The sequence below is a fragment of the Stegostoma tigrinum genome, chromosome 26 (genome assembly GCF_030684315.1).
Source record: "Stegostoma tigrinum isolate sSteTig4 chromosome 26, sSteTig4.hap1, whole genome shotgun sequence".
Lineage (NCBI taxonomy): Eukaryota > Metazoa > Chordata > Chondrichthyes > Orectolobiformes > Stegostomatidae > Stegostoma > Stegostoma tigrinum.
This window is the reverse complement of record NC_081379.1, coordinates 21,672,964-21,695,828: the sequence shown is the minus strand read 5'-3', so window position 1 is coordinate 21,695,828 and position 22,865 is coordinate 21,672,964. Positions and strand designations below refer to the sequence as shown.

General features: G+C 39.0%; 1 protein-coding gene across 2 annotated transcripts in view; it reads left to right on the top strand.

Moving 5' to 3' along the window:
• Positions 1–22,865, top strand: part of LOC125464364 (ABC transporter B family member 1-like) — a 152,136-nt gene that overhangs the window by 83,654 nt on the left and 45,617 nt on the right. For both annotated transcript variants that reach the window (XM_048556692.2, XM_059655015.1), the window contains exon 17: positions 12,350–12,403. In XM_048556692.2, coding sequence (XP_048412649.1) covers positions 12,350–12,403 — 54 coding nt within the window. The remainder of the gene's footprint in view (positions 1–12,349; positions 12,404–22,865) is intronic.

Here is a 22,865-nt window from a genome sequence, read left to right as displayed (position 1 = left end):
TCCCTATTTGTGCAGTGATGATCTGTCTTTAGTTCACTGTTTGCTTGGTTGGATCTGTGGTGCTTCCTTTTCTTGTGGATTTTAGTATTCTCCCTTTCAGCAACTCAGAATGTAATGCCACATTATCCAAGGATTGGCAATTTCATGTAGGTTGTCAAATGGCTGATCTTGTTTTACAAAACAATAGAACTCTACATTTCTGACAAAAGACTCTAATGTGCATTCCTTCAGAAATGCAGAGCCATACTTCCATTTTGACAGATCCTTCAAGCCACAGAGCAATCTTGAAGGTAAACCATGCCCCCTTTTCCACTGCAATCAGTATTCTCTAATTTTAAGATTGAACATCACAGGCAGTCAGTTTCACAGCTCCTGTGAAAAGTTACATATGTCGGGTAAATATGGTATGGTGGTGGGTTTCAGGCTGATGGTGGAAACTCTTTTGTCCTGGTGGAGAAGACAGAGTTTTGGGTCACGTTCCAGGAGATGTGTAAAGTAATTTTGAGGGTCAGTTGAACAGTTGTCTCAAGAGGTAGATACTTGATAGCTTATTTTTCCTGGGTAACTATTTAATCCACTGCATTGGGACCCTCTGAATTCTCTGATTTGCTTGCATAATTTTGGAGGGTCCAAGGCATAGAAGAATATGTTTAGCAGAATTTAACTTCCAGGTCAATTTCCTCAATCTGCTACAATTGGAACTCTGTCAGGACCTCATGCACCACCTCCATTTAGAATTCAAAATCCATTCTCTGTCCATATAAAAATTCTGGTTTTCGTTTTCCCTGTTCCTTTGGCAAAGTTAGAGAGGGCAGCTTTTCAGAGCAAAGGGACAGAGATATTGATGTTAGATGCTTCTGGGCATCTTTTTTTCTTAAATTCTGTGTAATTATCCTTATTTAAGATTAGCACAGTTGCTTTTTCACTCTCAAACTAAATGCTAAATTTTACTATATGTAGCACTGTTATCATTCATGCTGGGATCATTTATTAAAACTGCCTCACTGCACCTTAAAATCCAGAATAGCCTGATCCGCGGCTGGGAACAAAATACTGTTCTAGGAAGCTAACCTGCATTGTACTCTCTGAATTCTTGCTTGTGGCTACCTCTGCCAATCTGATTTTCCCAATATATATGAAGATTGAAGTTACCCATCATTGATATAGTACTTTTTTTTAAGATGCTTTCATTATCTTCTGATTTACTCTATGCTTGTATATTACCCACCAGTGTCGTATTCTCCTTGTTTCTTCTTACCTCTGCCCGTATGGATTCTGCATTATCCGAACCAAGATCATTTACTAGTATACTAATCCCATTTTCTACTAAGAAAGCTATCTTGCCATTTTTCACTTCCTCCCTATCCTTTTGAAAAGTCACATACCCCTTAATCTTCAGTTCCCAGCTTTGATCTCGTCACCGGTCTTTATAATTCCTATAAGATCATGCTCATTGACCACCCGCTGTGCCTTGAATTTATATCATTTGTACTGAATACTGTGTGCAGTCAAGGGACGAGCCATTAATTTTGCCTTATTATCTTTTGTTCCCCTTTGACCCTAATGGCGATTTTTATTTTGTTTTAATTCTCTGTTTCTTCCTGTCTCACTCAGATATGATTGTCAAAATAGTTGCCCTGCAGTGCCACCACATCATTTTGATTCGCAAGCTTGTGTTCCTCTCCTCCCAAACCTTTCTCCCCCTCCGCCCCAATAAGTTTAAAACCCTCGCTGCAGCCTGAGTTATTCAGTTTGCCAGGACCCTGGTCCTAGCGTGATTTCAGTGAAGCCCAAGTAACTGGAAAGATTCCTTCTAATCAGTGCTGGTGCCAGTGCCCCATGAACTGAAACCTATTCCTCCTACGTCAATCTTTAAGCCACAAGTTTAACTCCATGATCCCTTGGGACTCACTCTTTCCTGTATCTGTAGCTGGAAAGAGCTCCTCCTCTTGCCACAACCCTTACAATACCTTTTTACATCATTCTCATTTCACTTGTTTCAGATGTTACTACAGTCCTGTACAATGATGATGTAACTGTTTAGATAGGCTCAGCTCTACAACACGCCAAGTTTAAGAACAGAACAAGTGAAGGAGTGGGAGCATGTAATTCTAAGTTGCACTTGCTTGAAACTATCTTTGCCAATTTAAATCAAAAAGCAAATGTTAAAATTAAACTTGTCAATTGGAGATAATGATATTTGGGATGAGAGCCTACACTTCAAAAAAGAGTTGACCATTTGATTTTCTGATACACTTACGATGTATTTTCCAACTCTGACTCCCTTTTACAAGAATTATTTTTTCTTCTATTTGTACAAGAAGGTAACTATGGGTTGTAAGGCTATTTCATATAATTTTTTGAAGCGTCTTAGCTTTCAAGCCAAATGTGTGACTGCCTTTTTTTAAAAAAGGACTAACACATCTAACGATAGTTGCTTTGGCTAATTTAATTATGCTTATAATCAACTGTTAAACGATATGGTTCTGATTGTATTTTAATATAAGGTGTATTGCTCAACTACATTTCACACTATTGAATGGGTAATGTGACGTGGATGCAATGTTATTTAAAGTTGCATTAAAGTTTTTCTCTATTGTTTTGAAATTTTCCATCCAGATCAACATTTCCTCTTGGCTGCACAGCCACTGCGAAGCTCCACGTACATTAATTGGCATGCCAATGAATGAATAGGTTTTCTTTATTCGTCCAAAGGGATGAGGGCATTGCTGGCTTGGCCGGCATTTGTAGCCTATCCGTAATTGCCCAGAGGGCAGTTGAGGGTCAACTACATTGTTATGGGTTTGAAATCACATGTAGGCCAGACCAGATAAGGATGGCCGTTTCCTTCCCTAGAGGACATAGTGAACCAGATGGGGGTTTCTGACAATTGACAGTGGATTTATGGAGTTAGTAGACTTTTTTAATTCCAGAAATTTATTAAATTTGAATTCCATGATCTGCCATGGCAGGATTCAGATGCAAGTCCCCAAAACATTACCTGGGTGTCTTAATTAATAATCCAGAGACAATACCAATAGGCGATCACCTCCCCAATTAATTCTATTTCTGCAAGCATCTTCCCCTCGAATCTACTGCTGCACATTGACTTGACAAGTTTGTGCAGCGATAAAGAAAATTACAAGGCATGTTGATCCAAAGATAACACTTCTGAAGACTCCTTGCTTGGGGAGTTTTCTGGGGTCTTCACTGCATTCAGCTGTCATATCATTTTACACAGGTAATTGAATCATCTTTTTGTTTATTTGGAGTTTGAGTTATTTAATGGCTTCCAACTGTTATAATGAGCTTGAGTTCTGTTCTTTTACTGGTTAGGTGATTGAAGGGGAAGCACATGGTTCAAAGTGGTCAGAAGGCTCAAGTGTTTATAAATCTGTAGTTAACTGAATTACGCTAAGATAACTTATAAATACTGTTGAGCCTGTTAACCATTCCACTCTGGACTCTGCCAGCCTGCAGACTTGAGGTAGAGCCTGACAACTGTGTTGGCCCCATCTCCTGATTCCCTCCTTCAATATGGGGATCTAGCCCCCAGTGTACGCTGTATATAGGTCTGAAAGGATTAGTACTGAGGCATGCCATAAGCACCAACAACTATGATGATGCCATGTCGATGGAACAGTTCAGAATCTCAAAGCAGTGTGAACTAGCATCCGGTCCTACTCCAAGTCTCTGTAATAATATGAATCACATCAATATAACTGTAGGTTTGTTGTTAAATGTGCAATAAACTACAAGAGACTCCTATAGTTAGAATAGGAAGTGATTTTCCTCTACCATACTAGATGTAACAGGCCCTGTAGTTGCCTATTTTTAAAAAGGTGGTTGCAGCAACTCATAGCATAGTGAGCTAGTACTTCCCATACAACAATCTGTACTGAACTTGCTGAATAAAGTTGATAGGGTGGAAAAATAACAGGAAGGCAGCAGTGTTATTCTCAGGATTGGAATGGATATTACTACCTAGTTTTGAGGACTCTAATTTGCTGTCCAAAAACTTGGCACATTTATGTATTTCTTTTGTTCAAGGAGGGAAGTAGAAGAGTGTATGACACCTTTCCATGTGTAAGGCATGGAGTTCTGTATAGCAATACACACCTTATTCTTGCACTGTAGTTAAAATGCAAACAAAAGAAAGAAGAATTGGAATGACTGATCTGTTGGAAAAATTAACAATAATAGATTATTTAACTACTAAACAGCAACTGTTTCAATATAGTAACATCCCACAAGCACACCTTTGGCAAAGGCATATTCAGTAAAATAGATTGTCCAACATGCATACCTAGCAGCAGGAAAAGAACTTAAGCTTTGAGCTGTAAAAGAAAGGAATGAGAGCTTCCACATCCAACTTCAAGACACCAGCAACTGTTGAAAGTTAAACTAAAATCCTAGTTCTGTGGGAGCTTGACCCCATCCCTTCTGTTGTTAGGACGTCACAAAAAAAATCCAAGGCCTCAAGTTGTTTACGTTATTGACTTGGAAAAGGATGCTCTGTGGCTCTGTTTCAACTGGTCTCCATTTAAAAAAAACTAAGACAAAATACATCTCTTAAAGTCCTAGTATCATACAAGATAACTTAGTAGCTGTAATCCTGTCAGCCTTAATCTTAAGTCACAACCTGTAATGTGGCACCATATCAAATATGCCACATCCATTTTTATTTAATGTTTTAGCTGCACTCTCAAAACTCTAAAAGTTTTGTCAACATGATTTCTTTTCCATGAATCCATATTGATTCTGTCTAATCTTATTATGATTTTCCATGAAACCTACCATGCTGATAATCAATTCTAGCACTTTAGATTGTTATTGTTTCACAACAGAATTTGTGCTTAAAAAGAAAGATGTTGTTAAACTTGAGAGGGTGCAGAAAATATTTATATGGATATTGCTGAGACTGGAGGGTTTGAGCTATAGGGAGAGGCTGAAAAGGCATTGGCTTTTTTCCCTGGGGTGTCGGAGACTGAGGCTGACTTTATACAGGTTTATGAATTCGTGAGGGGCACATTTGGGGTGAATAGCTTAGGTCATTTTCCTAGGGGGGTGGATTCCAAAAGTAAAGGACATAGGTTTAAAGTGAGAGGGGTATGATTTAGAAAGGAGATAAGTAGTAACATTTTCACCCAGTGGCTGGTACGTGTATGGAACAAACCTCCAGAGGAAGTGGTGGAGGCGAGTGTAAATACAACATTTAAAAGGCATCTAAACAAATATTAGTTCTTTATGTCAATGTGAGTGTATTTTAACTGACCTAGACGTTTACAATCTGTGACATACTACAACTTCAAAATCGATTTTCTTAAAGTATTTTAACCTCAACAAAAGCCTACCTGAACCAGACAGGCTAACTCAGGATTCACTTTCTGATACTGTGCATTTACACTTTAGGATGCTTATTGTCTGACTCATTTTCTGCTTTATCTGGTCACAAACTTTCTAACCTTGTTCAATATCTTAAGAGAAAATACTAAGACCAATCAGTTGTATGATTGTGGTGCTGGGAAAGGGCAGGCTTTGATTCGAGCAAATTAAACCCTGCCACTCGTTAAAATATGTAATCTCCTGCCATGTGCAAATGCTCCTGAAATTCTCATTGTCCCATCCAGCATAGCCTTGCAGCAAGGGCAAATCAACTGCACGTTTTGGGTTCTGTGTTTTAGAACATAGAACATAGAACATAGAACAGTACAGCACAGAACAGGCCCTTCAGCCCACAATGTTGTGCCGACCATTGATCCTCATGGATGCACCCTCAAATTTCTGTGACCATATGCATGTCCAGCAGTCTCTTAAATGACCCCAATGACCTTGCTTCCACAACTGCTGCTGGCAACGCATTCCATGCTCTCACAACTCTCTGCGTAAAGAACCTGCCTCTGACATCCCCTCTATACTTTCCACCAACCAGCTTAAAACTATGACCCCTCGTGCTAGCCATTTCTGCCCTGGGAAATAGTCTCTGGCTATCGACTCTATCTATGCCTCTCATTATCTTGTATACCTCAATTAGGTCCCCTCTCCTCCTCCTTTTCTCCAATGAAAAGAGACCGAGCTCAGTCAACCTCTCTTCATAAGATAAGCCCTCCAGTCCAGGCAGCATCCTGGTAAACCTCCTCTGAACCCTCTCCAAAGCATCCACATCTTTCCTATAATAGGGCGCCCAGAACTGGACGCAGTATTCCAAGTGCGGTCTAACCAAAGTTTTATAGAGCTGCAACAAGATCTCACGACTCTTAAACTCAATCCCCCTGTTAATGAAAGCCAAAACACCATATGCTTTCTTAACAACCCTGTCCACTTGGGTGGCCATTTTAAGGGATCTATGTATCTGCACACCAAGATCCCTCTGTTCCTCCACGCTGCCAAGAATCCTATCCTTAATCCTGTACTCAGCTTTCAAATTCGACCTTCCAAAATGCATCACCTCGCATTTATCCAGGTTGAACTCCATCTGCCACCTCTCAGCCCATCTCTGCATCCTGTCAATGTCCCGCTGCAGCCTACAACAGCCCTCTACACTGTCAACGACGTTTTAAAGCGCTTATTTCACTTCAAAAGCTCATTTCACATTTATTTATTCATGTTTCAAGAGAAGATGTAGAGTAGGATTTTTTTGGGTGGACTATTTCCCATTTAGTAGCATATTTCTTTTCCATTTGCACTGAGAAGATTTGTACATAATTATAAGAAGTGTTTTGTGGTTCCGTTGGCAATTCCTTGTTTTGCACAATTTTAAGGACTAATACTGCTAAACATTATTCAAGCGGCAAAAAAAATTACTAAGTTGGTGGTGATCATCTAAACTTGGAGGATAAACTTGCCATCTCAATCAGGCAGTTCATCTTGAAATACAGCTATAGATAGTAAATATCATTTTCTTCCCCAGTAGGTACAGAGAATATCTGTGCAAATATTGCTGTACATTTTTCTAAAACTTCTATTATCTTTCTGAAAGAGCCAAGAATCTCACTTCTAATCATTAAAATACCTTTTCTCACTGTGTTATCTAAAATAATTTGGCGATTTAAAAAAAAAATTTAGTGCAAGTCTTGTTCACGTGAGGGACAAAAGTTAATTTCCCAGACATGTGAGGTTCTTGCTTTCTGCAAGATGTTTGAAAAAAGATTCTTATTGAGCTGGGACATACATTCAGTTTTCTGGGTGATGGAAAAATGAAGAGAGAGTGAAAATAATACACAGCTACGAAATATAATTTTTAATGTAAAGCCAAGTTTATGAAATAATGAGTGGTGTAGATAGAATTAATGGTAGGATGGGGGATTTTTCCTAGGATGGGGGATTTCAAGACTAAAAGGCACATTTTTAAGGTGAGAGGAGAGGGACATGAGAGGCAAATTTTTTACACAGAAGGTAGTTCACATAATGGAATGAACTTCCTGAGGAAATGAATGTGGGTACAATTGCAATATTTGAAAGGCATTTGGATAAGTGCATGAATAGGAACAGTTTGAAAGGATATGGCCAAATGCAGGAAAATGGGCCTGGTTGAGTTTGAGAACATGGTCAGCATGGACTGGTTGGAGTAAGGGGTCTGTTTCCATGCTGTGTGACTCTATGACTCTAACACAATGTCAGAGCCCAGACTTATCAGATTAGTCTTGCATTTTTAGACTTAGCAAAAATTATAATATATTGCCTTTAGAGAATACTATTAAATGCTTTGCCAAATATCAGAAAAGATAAATGAAATATAAACAAACTGGGATAAATCATGCTGGATCAGAGCATCTTGTGGTGTATTCATCAGACATTTTCACCTTAGGCTTTTGGTGCTGAAAGGAGCATTCATGGGCTGTTTCCTTGACCAATGAAAATTAAGGATTAAGGAGGAGGCGGTCAAATTAGGATAGAAAAGGTAAAATGAAGTTAGGAGATCACGTAAAAGCATGCTTAAGATTTTGACTCATGCAGATATGAGAGTGAATTGTTTAAATTGTTCCTTTTCTGGGGCAGAAAGATTTGAAATTCAGTGAACAATTAGCACAGCAAACTCTTAATTACCGTTTTAACTATTTATAAAGAGTTTAATGGGCAATTAATTTTATATTCAGCAAGATCTTCAAACTAACAGAGGTGCAAAGGATATATTTAAAGATATATTTGTGCAAAACGAAATAGCAGAGTAGATTATAGCAACTTTGCAAGGTCCAGGCATTCAAATTCATAGTGCATCTTGTAATCCTATCAATGTACAGGCAAATTTGCATGTTGCTAATATCTCACCATTACTTTTAATTAAGATCTGCCCCAACACAACTGATTATGCTCTTTTGGCACTTCCACTACTCTTGAAATCCTTGAAGTTGCAACCTTAATGCTTGAAATATTGCAGGGGATTCACAATACTTCCCTAAAAAGAGGAACAGTCAATTGGCAAAGTTGATGCAAAATACATATGCCCACAGCCTTGCAGTCTGTTGACAGTCCTTAATGAGTGCAGTTAGCGATGGGTAGCAAATGCTCGCCTCCCAGGAATGGATAGAAACAAATGAATGTGTACAGGCTAACCTTTGGCATACAGCGGGATAAAATTGCTCTCTTTTCATAATGTTTGTATGATGTTTGCTTTCCCTCAACAGTTTCAAAATTTGTCCCACTCGTTTTCAGGAAGGCTGTTCCAATCTGTTTCCAGTTTATTACCTGTACGTCAAGTTTCCACAGTCCTATAGAATTGAAACCTAAAGCCTTCTTTCTGATTTAGCTGTGTTCTGCCTAAACATTTTGGTTATAAACTGGTGGTTTTAATTGTTCATTTAATCTACTTATGGATCAAATCTGTTTGTTTACTTGTTGTAATTCACAACCTTTGTGCAAGTAATGGTTCACATCTGTGTATCATTGTATTTGGCACAAATGTTTAAAAAAGGATTAATACTGGTGAATACATAATTGTGTTTGTCATTTGGGTGTTTATAGTTAGACTTCGATTTTATTGCCTTGTGTACTCAAGTACAGGGATACTAACAACTGTAACTAAGCATGAGATATTGTCTTGAAATACAACTTCAAAGAAAGCCGTTGAAACCTACCAGATTAAAGCGAGAGTTTGAAATAAGATTAGTGGAGTTTTATTCAAATGCTGATTAACTTGTGAAATAAAAGGTTCAGTTTTGCCCTTGGTTGAGGGATTTAATACTCTAATATATAAAGCTTTGTGATTCCAATGCTGAGCTTGTCGTTTTAAAAGGTATAAATTATGCTATATATGGTCTTGATTTAATATTTCAGAGATGGTAGGAACTGCAGATGCTGGAGAATCCAAGACAACAAGATGTGGAGCTGGATGAACACAGCAGGCCAAGCAGTGTCAGAGGAGCAGGAATGCTGACTATTTGGGCCTAGACCCATTTCTGAAGAAGGGTCTAGGCCCGAAACGTCAGCCCTTCTGCTCGTCTGATGCTGCTTGGCCTGCTATGTTCATCCAGCTCTACGCCTTGATTTAATATTTGCTGTTTCTTGCTCTTGACATTAATATTACTGGTTGCATTTTTGTGTATTTACCATCTCAAAAATAATCCTATGTAAGCATCACTATGTTAAACTACTTATGCACATCACAAAAAGAAGGAAATGACCATTTATGGGACCAGTTAAATTAGCAATGAAGAAGTGTTGAGAACCTGAATTCGTAACACTGCTTTATATTTGGGAGCTTCTTGGACCATTCAGCAAATTTTGCTTGATTTTGTAAATAGTGAGGGTAATTGTCACATGACTATTGACTTGGACCCTCCTGTTTTGAGCTGAACAATTGACAGAGAGATACTGCCCTGGTTGTGATCCATTGCAATTCCTCACACTCTAGCCCTTACTCCTGAAAGTCATCCCTAAATGTAGGGACTTTGCTAGGTCATTTTACACTGGCCCTCCTCTCTTTCCATCTACTGGTGTCCTTTCCGCTGTTAACTCAGAAGTCTTATGGACAGGAAGCGAATTGTGTGTTTTGTCAGGTTGTCATCTCCACATGTGTGTGTTGTGGATAGAAAGTTGCTTTTGTACAAGCCACTGAATGTATGCATTGTTGATGTGGGCTTCAAGCACCTTACCATCTGACCATGCAAAAGACAGCATTTTTGAATTGAAAGTAGCAGAGGTTTAAAGATGAGTCTTATGTGGAAGAAAAGACAGTTTTACTTTCTGTGACTCTTCACCTCATTGGAAATTAAGGTTTTGAGTTTGCTAACAGAACGTATCAAGTGTAGAGCAGTTGCTTCAAAGGACCACAAATGAATTTGAATAATCAATATACAACTGTACTTGCCAATAAATATACAATCAGTTAACTCTTTAATAATTCATTTAAAATGCCCAGATTTTGCTGACAGCAGGGAAGGTGCCACACGTCATTTATCTCAGTAGCAGCTCTCTGTAGAGTTTTTGTGGGTATCTTAGTGGCGATTTACTTTGATCCAGTGTCAAGTACAGCAGGATCCACTCCGTGTGTGACCACATCAAAAAAACACATGGTTCTTCAAGTAATCGAAATGAAGAATCCTCACTGAGACATGCAGAGCCTAAAAAGGAAGGTATAAATTCACTTCAAGAGTACATAATGCAAAGTCACTATAATGAATTTAAGAAAGTGCTAATAGATGGCCTCAAATAATTAATTCTAATATTTTACCTGTTCTCTAATTATTTCTTATTCCTAATTTTATTTTGAAAATCTCTAACTTCTAACTTCTGAAGAAATGAAATTGTATGCTTTTATATATTTTCAGGGTTAGAGCAGGTGTTTTGAATAAATATCACTTCCTACACTTTTAAGAGTTTGTTTACTTCTGATTTCACCAGCCTGATGGCTTCTAGCATACTCGGCAACAATCTGGTGGGAAATAACTCCAGTTGATATCATTACTATAATTTTGATGTCAAGTGTATTGGTGAGGGCTGTTGTAAATGCACACTGTAGAAAAGCATGTTGTCACAACAGTAACAACTGGAGTTTCACATTTACTTCCTCATACATACAATCCAGAAGTTACTGTTAGCTTTAAGTTTATTATGATGACAGGTGTTGCACTGTTAATTTTATTGCAACTCTAGGTCATTCATTTTTATAAAGGTTTAATGATTGTTTATTGACAATAATAGTGGCAAGCTTACTATGTGGTACTTATTGCCAAGCAGTATTATTGAAAATACTGAGGCCAGGGTGATTTTTTTTTCACTCTCCTACTAAAGTGATTGAATTCAGGATTGTCCAATCCCACAGGCAGCTTATTGCCATTGCACTTAAACCAGCAATGTGCTGTTGTTAGGCAGCCCACCTGCCAATGGGTAGTTGAAGCCCTTAAGTAGGCAACTAGTATTAAGTTGAGGGTCCCATGCTATTTCCTGGATTTAACCAGTCAGGGGAGATGCCCATACCACTTGCCCTGACTGCCAAGATTCTCTTTACAAACATGTGAGGGGTCGTCCCTAATGGACTTCCATGGGTACTTCAAAGAGCCCCAGCAAACCCCTCACTCTCTGGCCTCAAAACCCAGCAGAGTTGAGGTGGGATTTCCTCACCCAGAAGAATATAAATCCTGACTCCATCCTATTACTGGCCAGTTGGCAGGGCAGTCTGTGTTGTCATTGGCGAGCTCCCCAGCCCAATCCTTATAGCTGATAGAATAGGAATTCTAGTGCCTTATGGTTTAACCCCTGATTACTGAATTACCCCAGAATGCCAGGTAGGTTGGAGTTTTATAGCAATTGATGTTAGCAAGTGGTAAAAATGTGGTCTGATTTTGAAGTACCAGGTGTTTCCCCTCTGAATTAGACCCGAGGAAAAATGTAACTCATCTCCTTGATTGTATTTTTCTGTATGGTACAAACATTTACATTCATTATCCCAATGCTCAAGAAGCACATTAATCAAACAAAAGGACTGTATTAATTCAATATTTACTTCAAAACATAAATATAATTGCCTGTTTTGAGACGTCATTATCTTTCAGAGGAAACACCTGTCTTCTGTTATAATTTCAGATCTTTTGTTTTTTTGGGCTGGAGTTGCCAGTTCTTGTATTTAATTAATGTTTAGACTTGCTGATTTCTGTTCACAGTTCCCTTGAGCGCTGTTAAACTCTGCAGGTGTAACTTCTAAATTGCATGACTATTAACTTCAAAGCTTACAAAAGGTTGCCTAGTTAACATTTTTCAACCTCCGTTTCGGCCACACTTTATTTCCTTGGCTAAAATAAGTTTGCTAACAAAATAGAAAAATCTTTTTGATGCCTATGAATGTCATACTGGTGTAAACATAATGGTGTATGTTTCTTTGGCTGAAAGTAATACACTCTGTCTCCCCAAACAGGTGGTTGATGCTGCCCAAAAGGCCAATGCTCATGACTTCATTGTATCATTTGAGGTAAGGCAATTGTTGCATATAATAGCATAAATATCTTGCTATGAATCCAATTTTGTCAAATGGATCAGTAAGCTTTCTGTGAAGTAATCCTGGAATGAATTTTCCCATTTTTATTTGTGCTTTGTTGAGTGGGGTGTTGGTGGCCTAGGACATTCTTAATCTGTGCCTGCAATCTTTTTGTAGAAAGTAATAATAAGGCCTGTAAAAACAGGACTACATAATTCTCCTCCATCTCCTTGGACGATCTTCAGCTGACACTTCTGTCTCTGGAAGCTGTGCAGCAGGTGCTGCAGGTTTCCTTATTTGCTGGGCTTGCAGACGACATTTGTAATTGCCCTCTCCTTCTGTGTTGTCTTTTGGAGTCGAAGTAATACCACAAAGACACTGTCCCTGTCGGATGCATAAGCTGATATTTTGTGAGAAATGTTGGAAAAGGTTACCTTTTTGTGATCAGTACTACTGAATATTCATAGCAATCTGAAGAACCATCATTAAGAAGGAGGCAAGGAGTGTGTCTTGGGGATAGTAGGGATCCTAGCATCTGGGAGCATGGTAGGCTATAGGAGAGGGATTATTGGCAGTGACCATCACCATTGCCTCTGCAGGGAAGCATAGAACTGTATGGTGGGCATTGTTAACGTGTGATGTTGAGATTTAGGAAGCAAAGAGGATGTTTGGAGGTTATATTCAAAGTGGTGAGTCTCCACATTGGGGCTGCCAGGGTACTGCGAAGTTTGAAGGGAACGTCGAGGTGGAGCCGGTGCAGATAGTGCCCGCTGCAAGCTGTGTTTCCTGCCGTCACTTCCTTTATTTTAGGTATGAAGTGCAACTAAAATATGGTTGGAGATGGTTGGAGTCACTATCACTTTGTCTGCTAGAGGTCAAAATATTGAAGGAGCAAGAAACAAAACAGCCATTTGCAAACTCCACCAATGTTTCATTTGCAATGTTTGCAGAGTGAACAAGCTTCAGCTTCAAATGCTGCTCAAAGGCAAATTATCAAGCTATTAGTGTTAACTAAATAAATATTGTCATGTCAGAAGTTAGCAGCAATAGCTTAAAAGATGAATTCTGACCAGAAGTCTCCTTGCAATTGTGGAACTTCAAGGGAGTCTGTAGTATGAGGGAACATCACTGTATCATAATTCATGTAAGAACGACGATGAACTGTAATGAATGATGTAGAGAAGGGAATGGATGATTTGAGTTTGGGATGGGAAGGGGTTAGAGCACAGCAGACACTGCCTTTTGAATATGTGTTGATCACTCAGCCAATGTGGGACGTGCACTGAGTTGGTGCACATGCTGCAACCAGGACCTTGTTGGGAAAGACCATCGGCTGAAGGTGCAGTTCCACCGCTTGGTGCGGTGTGGGGAAGGAGTGGCACAAAACCAGTACAGTCTGGACAGTGTGCACTGCACCATCATTTCATGCTTTGTTCTGCACAGTTAGAGTAGTCAACAAGGTGAAGTGATGAATGGTGAGGATCTGGACGAATGGGAGCACTGCTTCTTGGGGAAGGCTGAAGATGTTGAGCCGGAGGGAGCTCTCCTAGGGGATGACAGAACCCAGCTGCATCTGGCAGAGCAAGGCACAGAGGGCCTGACTGACCCCCCAGTTCCAGTCGATATAAGCTGGGTGCAGAGAATCATCGTGGACTATCAGCTAGCATTTGGTTTGCATTCTGGGTGCAAACTACAGCCTGTATTTGTTTCTTTATTTTCCTTATTGCTGGGTGTCAGTAACGGCTCATGTTTGGATTTGTCCGAATGCGTGCCTGTGTTTGATGTTCTCCTACTGAACAATGCTCAGATGCCCATGATCACTGGGCTTTGGGGAAACTGTAACAGAGCATGAGATAGGGTTTTCAGACAGGATGTAGCTAAGGACTGGATAAGAGAATGGGGATGTATGTGTGATGGAGGGCCAGCACCAGGCAGTATGGCTTTATGGTCCCATTGTGCTGCTGGTGAGGGGCAACGCTGGGTCACCTAGGATTTTCTGGGTGCACAGTGGCCGCTCCAAGCTTGTGCGGGTGCAAGGGATGCTGATCTTTTGGCAGATATCTGCTGAGTAACAAGTTTTTCTGAGAATGGGTGCATGTTAAGATGGGTATAGATTTGGACATGAGGGATACTGTGGAGGTGGGGTAGGCAATTAATGAGGTGTATTTAGTCACAGGGTGACGAATCTTGCTGGGTCTCATTGCAAGACTCACGACTTAAAAAACAAACATGATGCAAATCTCACTCGGCCAAAAAATATAAGATTCCCCCAAAAAGCCTGCAATGTAATATATGTAGATTGTCGGGATATATGTAGGAATGGCCGAATTTTGGCAAACGGCATAGAATGTAGCTATGTGAACCTGTCCACTAAGACAGGAAGAACAGAAAAACTGACTGTTAGTTAAAAGGATGCTGCAGATAAATGAATTTAGCTATCCCTGAACATGAAGCATGCAGGTATAACAAATAATTTGTGATTGTTATGGAGTATATATCTGAAATAATTATGAAATGGATTGTTGATGTTGTTACAAGTGTGATGAAATTAGGGAAGCCTTGCTACAATTGCAGTTTTGAATTGCTTGCCTGAAGAGGGATATACTTGGATTGGAAATGGTTCAGAAAAAAATTTTCCTGTGCTGAGCGGCTGAAATGGAAAGGATTGAGCATGTTGAGTCTATATTTTTTGGAGTTCAGAAAAATAAGTGATCTGTCGAAAGAAATCAAATTCTGAGGTGACTTGACAGGGAAGATAGCAAGAAGATTTCTTTCTTTCTTGGGATTTAGAACAAGGAGCTGCCATTTAAATCTATGGAGAAGGGGGGAGAGGAGAATGTGTTCATTCAGAGGGTTATTTGTGTTTAAAATTCTTTTCCAAAGAGAGCAGTAGAGGCTGGCTTACTGGGTACATTAAAGCCTGAATTAGATGGATATTTGTTTGACAGAGGAGTCTAGGAATATAGGGGAAGGCAAGAAAGTGGAGTCGGGGGCCATAATCAGATCAGTCACAATTTAATGAATGGCAGAGCAGGTTCCATGAGCTGAATAGCCTACTCCTCTTATTAAATTTGCATTTGATATTATTTTGGAATCTTGTCACATTTTTTTAAAGGATTGTCATGTGGAAGCTTGTGTTTATTTTTTGCTTAATTGAATATGATTGTAATGAAAATTGGATTTGAAGGGTAAGATTTCATTTAATAGAATTTGTCTAGAATAAATTAAGAAAAGGAAAAACACCGAGTTAAATTCTTAACCAGTGAGGAATAATAAAATTGTCTCAGACAACTTTCAATAGCTTAATAATCTATGTTGGCACATGTAGTAAATGCAAGATTTTCAGTTCTGTAACATGCAATATTTTTCACTTATGGTATAGAGGCATCGCTGGCTAGCCAGCATTTGTTGCTTGTCCCTAGTTGCCTTTGACAAGGTGGTGAGCTGCTGCTTTGAACTGCTGTAGGTTGACCCACAATGCAGCAAACTTTTGAAATATAGGGATGTTCCAGTACTATCAATAGTAATTCTATGTGTTACCCCTTTTAGTGGAAATTTAATAGTGTGCATGTGAGAGAGAAATGTGATGTTACAATCATGTGGACGTGGTTAGATGACTTTCATGTTGTTCAGAGAAATGGCTAATACTTTATAATTAATACTGCAATATTGTAATACAATACTTTTGGAGCAGCACATTTCGCAAGATGTCATTGTTAAAGGCTAATCTTTATTATTGAAATATGAGCCCTCTGTTCAAAACCAAATTTGGTGCCTTTCAACCCTAATTTCATTTTTCATTAAAAATGACTTAAACTCTGGTGGAATTGATGTATTCTCATAAACCTGTCATCTCATTTTTACCGTCCTCTGATTTTTGACTTGTATAGACATTTTTAAATTTGATGAATTGATCATGAATACATACAGTTGACTACAAACTGCACGTGCATGGCGTAACCAAAGTTAGCCACTGTATTTTATAGTAAAGTATACGTTTGAGGTTATTACCAGATTGGTTATTGTTTGCCATCTTAACAAAAAGGTTTTAAGATTATGATCTTTCTTACGGTCTTTGACGTTTGTCCAAATAAAGTGCACTTTAACTTGAAAATTGCGCTGTTAATTTGAATTATTAGCTACTACTTAATTTGCTGATGAAACAGATTGCTGGCCCTCCCTGTCTTCTCCGCCATTAGAACAAAAAAGTGTGACAGACTTTAAAAGACGTCTTAATCACTAAGATTGCTGCCTTTTCTTAGCCCACATTGTGAAGTTTCCTTCAAAATTCCCCTTGCTCTCGTTCTGAGCATGCATTGTCTACTTTTTCTCTGGTCTCCCTTCATATCTGCCTGAATGCATCTTTTCTGAGATGTAATTTCCACTTCCTTGATCCTATTCCCATGAAACTATTGACCATCCACCTTCCCTTCCTGATGTCATTTGGGTACAGTCTGTTGGTTTCAAATCTGCCATAATTAGTACCCAAGTCAAAAAAGATAATATTTGACCTCATTATTTTTGGAAAGTAATCCTCACCTCCAACTTCCCTTTCTTTCCCTGAGTTCTTGAATGTGCTGTAATCTCCCAGATTAGAGTTTAGCTTTCCCAGAACTCCATGTTTCAGTTCTTTCCTGCCCGTAAGCTCAAAAGGACACTTGCCGAAGTCACAAATAGTTCATGTTTGACTGTGATAGAAGAAATCTATACTTCCTCATCCACACTGACCTGTTTATAGCCTTTGCCACAATTGACCACAATGTCTGACACCACTTTAAAGTTACCCTACCAAGTGGTTTTAACTTATTCTCTTTCTTCCTTATCTGGAGAATCATAGCCAGAGAATCACTTTCAGTAGCTGTTGTTCCTGTTCATGCACATTGCCTCTGGTGGCCCCCAAATATCTATCCTTAACCCCTCCTATTTCTCAGCATTCCAACTAGGAATTATATCCTCATTACTTTCCAAGGCAGTTGGGAGTGGGCAATGAATGCTGCCCTGGCCAACATGCCAATATCCCATGAATAAATTTTATAAAATCTATGTACAGAATCTTAGATTATCATTTGAAAACAGTATCATTTTTCACATTTGCTGATGACATTCACCTCTGTTTCACCATTCTTCCACTTATGTAAATTGTGAGACATTTTGTTCAGCACCCAATACTAGACAAATCGATATTTTATCCAAATAAATTTTGGAAGACCAATTCTGTTCCTGAGCAACCAGTTTGAGACCTATTTGTTTCTTTGATGAGCTCTCAATCTGTGGTCAACAGTAGGTACTACTGATTGCCATTGATAATACTTGACTCCACCCTGTCTCAACTTTGTTGCTGAAACCTTCACCCATGTCTGTTATGTCCAGGTTTGCCTAATCCAAAATGGTTCCTCACATTTTACCTTCCATAGACTTGCAAATCTTTATTTTTCATGTTCAAGTTTGCCCCATATTCTGGTTACTCATCACCTCTATGCTTGTAGACCTGCGTTGGCTTCTTAAGTGTCTGCCAATTTTTTGTAAAATTCTCATCCTTGTTTTCCTATCCCTCCATGGTTTTAACCCTCCCTACCTCTGTAATTCTATCCAATATCTGCTTCTCTGATTCTGGCTTCTTGAGAATTCATGATATTAATTTCATTGATGTCTGTGACTGCCTTTTTCTGTCGTGTCCATAAGTTCTGGAATTCCTCCCTAAACCTTGATGCCAACCACTCCTCATTATCTTTCAAGCCATTCCTTTAAACCTGTGTCTTCGGCTGAGCCTCAGCTATCTTATTTTTTTCTTGTCACTTGATGTGAAATGCCCTGGGACATTTAATTGTGTTAAAGATGTTATGTAGCTATAACTTTTTTGTTCTATTTGTTATCTAAAAAGAAATGTCAATATCCTGTTTCAGTTTTAATCTGTGTGCTGTTCAAAATAAAATTCAACTGGCTGAGCAGCTTTACACTTAGAAAGTTTTGCCTAACTTAGTATTCATAATACTTTCTTCATATTTTTATGTTGGAAAATTGTTATGAAAATAATAATTAATTTCTTGGTTATCCTAAATTCTGGAATGCAAGCATCATGATCCTTAACCAGCTCATTTTGTCATGCTGTCTGTGAGTGCGTTGTTGTCAAGTTGTTTCCATAAAATTAAAGGCCCATCCCATAGTTTATTAAACCACATGTTGTGGTTTACTTAACTTTGCATATCTGAAATAAATTTTCTCACTTTAAGAAAAGGGAAGTCCTCATATAATCAGTTCTTCACAATGTAATTTCCTGTGGTATGGGTTAAACCTCGTTCCCTCTAAATTCAGATGCATTGACGTGTTAAAGAGGGACAATTGATCTCAATCTGACAGCACGATAGCCACGGGGAGATTTTTAATGAGTCTTCATCAATCTATTCATAAAAATTCTTTCCTATAATCAATCTCCCTACTCTCAAAATTGCAATTGAATTGCAGTGGAAGGGCAAAATATTTAACTAAACCAGGGGCCGGATTTTCACTGTGGGCACTCAGGTGAATTCCAGGTTCTGAATCAGTGCCTGGTACGTGTCACTATTGTGATGCACTTTTAAAAGTTGAACGGCCTAATTGCCTGGTGGATGATTTCAGTGCGCTGTTGGGAATGGCAAATTATTCTTGGAGGTGGGGTCTGCACCTTGGTGCCAGTGGAAAAGGTGAGTGTAATCCATGTTGGGGGCCACCACTGTGATACTGATTTAATTAATAATCACCATGAAAAGCAGGACATGCACAGTTGTTCCGCAATAACAAGATAGAGCTCATGTTTGTGTTGCTGCTGGCTAACCGCACAGATTGGTTTAAAAGCTTGCTATAATTAAAGTCATTCAGGTTCCACATTGGTCTTGACAGCATTACACCGAAATACAGAAGATGGTTCGGATTTGCTGAAAAGTCCATAAGATGTATCAGCATAAGTAGGTTTTACAATTAATTGAATAGCGTAGGAAACTCCGTGAGATCATGGCAGATCTGATAATTCTGAACTCCACTTTCGGCCTGATCCCTATAACCCTTGGTTCCCTTACTGATTTAAAAATTTACCATCTCAGCCTTGAATATATTTAATGACCCAGCCTTGACAGCCCTCTGCAGTAAAAACTCAACAGACTCACTAAACCTGGGAGAACGAATTCCTCCTCATATCTCATTTAAATGGATGACCCTTATTCTGAGATTGTCTGCTGGTCCTAAATTCCCACAAAGGTAAACCTTTCTTCCTACTCTGTCAAGTCTACATGAATCTTGTATGTTTCAATAAGATTGCCTCTCATTTTTCGAAACACTAATAAGTACAAGTCCAACAGATTCAAACTCTCCTCATAAGAAAATGCTTCCATACCTAGATTCAACCTAGTGAAACTACTCTTGATTGCTGCCGCTGCCAGTATGTCTTATCTTAGATAAGAGGATTACAGTATTACAGTTGTGGTCTGAATGATGGCTTGTATAGTTTTAGTAAGACCTCTCTATTTTTATACTCCATTCCCTTTTGAAATAAGGCCAATGATCCATTTGCCTTCCTTGTTACCAATTGAACTTGGCTGCTAGTTGGGATGCTTTGTGATTCATGCACAAACGCCCCCAAATTCCTCTACATTGTAGCGTTCTGCATGTTTTCTTCATTTAAATACTACTGACCGGTTCTATTCTTCTAAAGTGCATAATCTCACATTTTCCAACATTATATTCCATCTGCCAAGATTTTGCCCATTCAGATAACCTGTCTATATTCCTCCATAGACTGTGTCATCTTCACCATTTGCCTTCTAACCTATTTTTATCTCATCCGCAAACTTGGCGTTAACTAAATTCACTTCTGTCTTCTAAGTTAGAACATAGAACATAGAACATTACAGCACAGTACAGCTGTAGCCTTAGGCTTGATCCCTTTGGTAATTCCCACAAGAAGGAACTCGAGCTCAACAAGGCAATTAAAACACACTCCATCGTCGTCGTTGCAATGTTTTAACCAGAATGTGAGTGTTACAAATTGACAATGTGGATGTAAACAGTCTTGAAGGACAGATAAGAATAGTTTAATGGATTGGCAGCTTTTCTTCAATCTCTTGCTCTTAAAAATGTAAAACATGAAGTGGCTGCAGCTGTCAATGATCATTTTAAAAAAGAATTCTCCACTGATCTGCAGTGGTTGATAGGCTGGTTAGTGTAGCATTTACTTGAGCAGTTTCAGCAGTTCTATTTATTGCCCTTTCTGTAAGTGGTGTTCATTATGAATGTTTGAGTTTCAAATATGACAAATTATTTCAGCCAAGCAATCTGAGTTCACCGTTTGACACCTTAAAGAAACGAATAAAAATTTTGGGAGTATGGACAGACATCTATCAGTTTTCATAAGAGATTGACCACGTAATATTTAAAAGCTTTGCTTTCATGAATAGGTATTTTTTCATTCTTGGGTCCATGTCGTGACAGTTTTGTTAGTTTGTTTTCACCTTCATATGACTCCCTAGGCCATTGTAGATGCTGAGTGAGTTGGTGTTGGCCGGAGGTGTGGTGGAGAGGGCTTACTGGAGGGATGAGGGTAGGAGACATGGATTTGGTCCTGAGATAATGGGAACTGCAGATGCTGGAGATTCCAAGATAATAAAATGTGAGGCTGGATGAACACAGCAGGCCAAGCAGCATCTCAGGAGCACAAAAGCTGACGTTTCGGGCCTAGACTCTGATGAAGGGTCTAGGCCCGAAACGTCAGCTTTTGTGCTCCTGAGATGCTGCTTGGCCTGCTGTGTTCATCCAGCCTCACATTTTATTATCATGGATTTGGTCCTACTTTTTTTCGGAAATTTTGAGTCCCAGAGAAGTGAAGTGGACCTTCTGACCAGCCTGTCTTGTCACCTACTGGGCCCTGGATCCCCCTAGCATCTGCTTTTGGGATCAGCAGTTGCAACCTCATCCTGTACACATTCCTGTAACCAAAATCTTGCAAACCAGGACTTTTTCTTAACCAAGACTGATTCAGCGAGTTTTAGAATTTATTCCATTGTTCTAACTATTTCAGCAATCAAAATCCAGTCCTTAAAGTCGTTTTTTTTTAAACTAAACCTATACAAGTAAAATGCTACAAGCATTAAAATTGTAATATGCAATTAATTTATTAATTGCCACTTGGCAATTGCAAATTGGGACGTCGAAAGTATTGGATGAAAATAGATCACACTTATCTAGTTTGTCTTCTCCCATTCTTGTCTTTTGTGATGTAGCAGAGTTGGAATAAAGGTATTACACAGTCAACAGGCTAAACTAAAGAGCCCCACATGAGAATAATTGTATGGAGGTCCAATTGTCTCGTGCTCCCTGCAGTGATGAACCTGAGACATCTGTCAGGACTTCTTTCAATTGCTTCTGTCCTGAGATATGAGAGGCATTGATTCTGAATTTATTCAGGTGTCTGCCTTGGCTTAGTTGTTGTATTTACACCTCTGAACCAGATGGTGATGAGCTCATTCTTCACTTCAAGGGGTAATTATGGAGCCTGGATCCTAGCCAGCTGAAAGGTAAGGTAACAAGATGTCAAGCTGGATGAACACAGCAGGCCAAACAGCATCAGAATGGTAGGAAAGCTGGCATTTCGAGTCTAGACCCTTCTTCAGAAAAGACTGTCTTCATCCAGCTTTAGATCTTGTTATCTCGGATTCTCCAGCATCAGCAGTTCCTACTATCAGCTGAAAGGTAAGATTGTTCAAAATGCCAAAGTCAGGAGAGCAAAGAATTTGAACAAAGGCAGAGGGAGAGTATGAAAAACATTGAGAAACTATTAACTTGTAGAAGAAATATGATTTTACGATTATTAATTAAAAGGAATTCACCCCTAGATTTCCATGTTTTCAACAAAATCTTTTTTCTGTATAAGACTTAATCAAAGCAAATATTACTACAACACTACATAAATGCTTCTTACTGAATCCTAGAATCCTAAACCACTTCCTGTTCTGTTTTTAATTCGATCCAAGTGTACTTTCTAAGATCTTGAGGGTTGCTTCACTTCTGGGACCAAACCAAGATGTTCCACAAATCTCAGGAATTCACACAATTTTCCTCCATTTTTCTGTCTGCCATTTACATTTCCAAAGCTCATTCTTTCATCTCTGTAAAGATTCAGTCATCCTGTTCTTCGAGCTTTATTGGGAAGATCTATTTCAATTTACATTGGATTTGGACTTTTGTCTTTAAGCATTGAACTTGCTCACTTTTTTTTTATTGACTTTAGATCAGACCACCCCTAGTCCCTAATTGCCTCCGTGCTCCTGTATGTGGCTGCCAGGAATTCACCACTGCCTTCTCAGTCTTCTGAATTGACTTCCATTCCATTGTAAAAGAACACAAGGAGCAATGCAATGCGGTTTGTTTGGAATGTCCCAGATCAAAATTCAACCCAATCATCCACAATTCCCAAACCTGCCCTCTGATT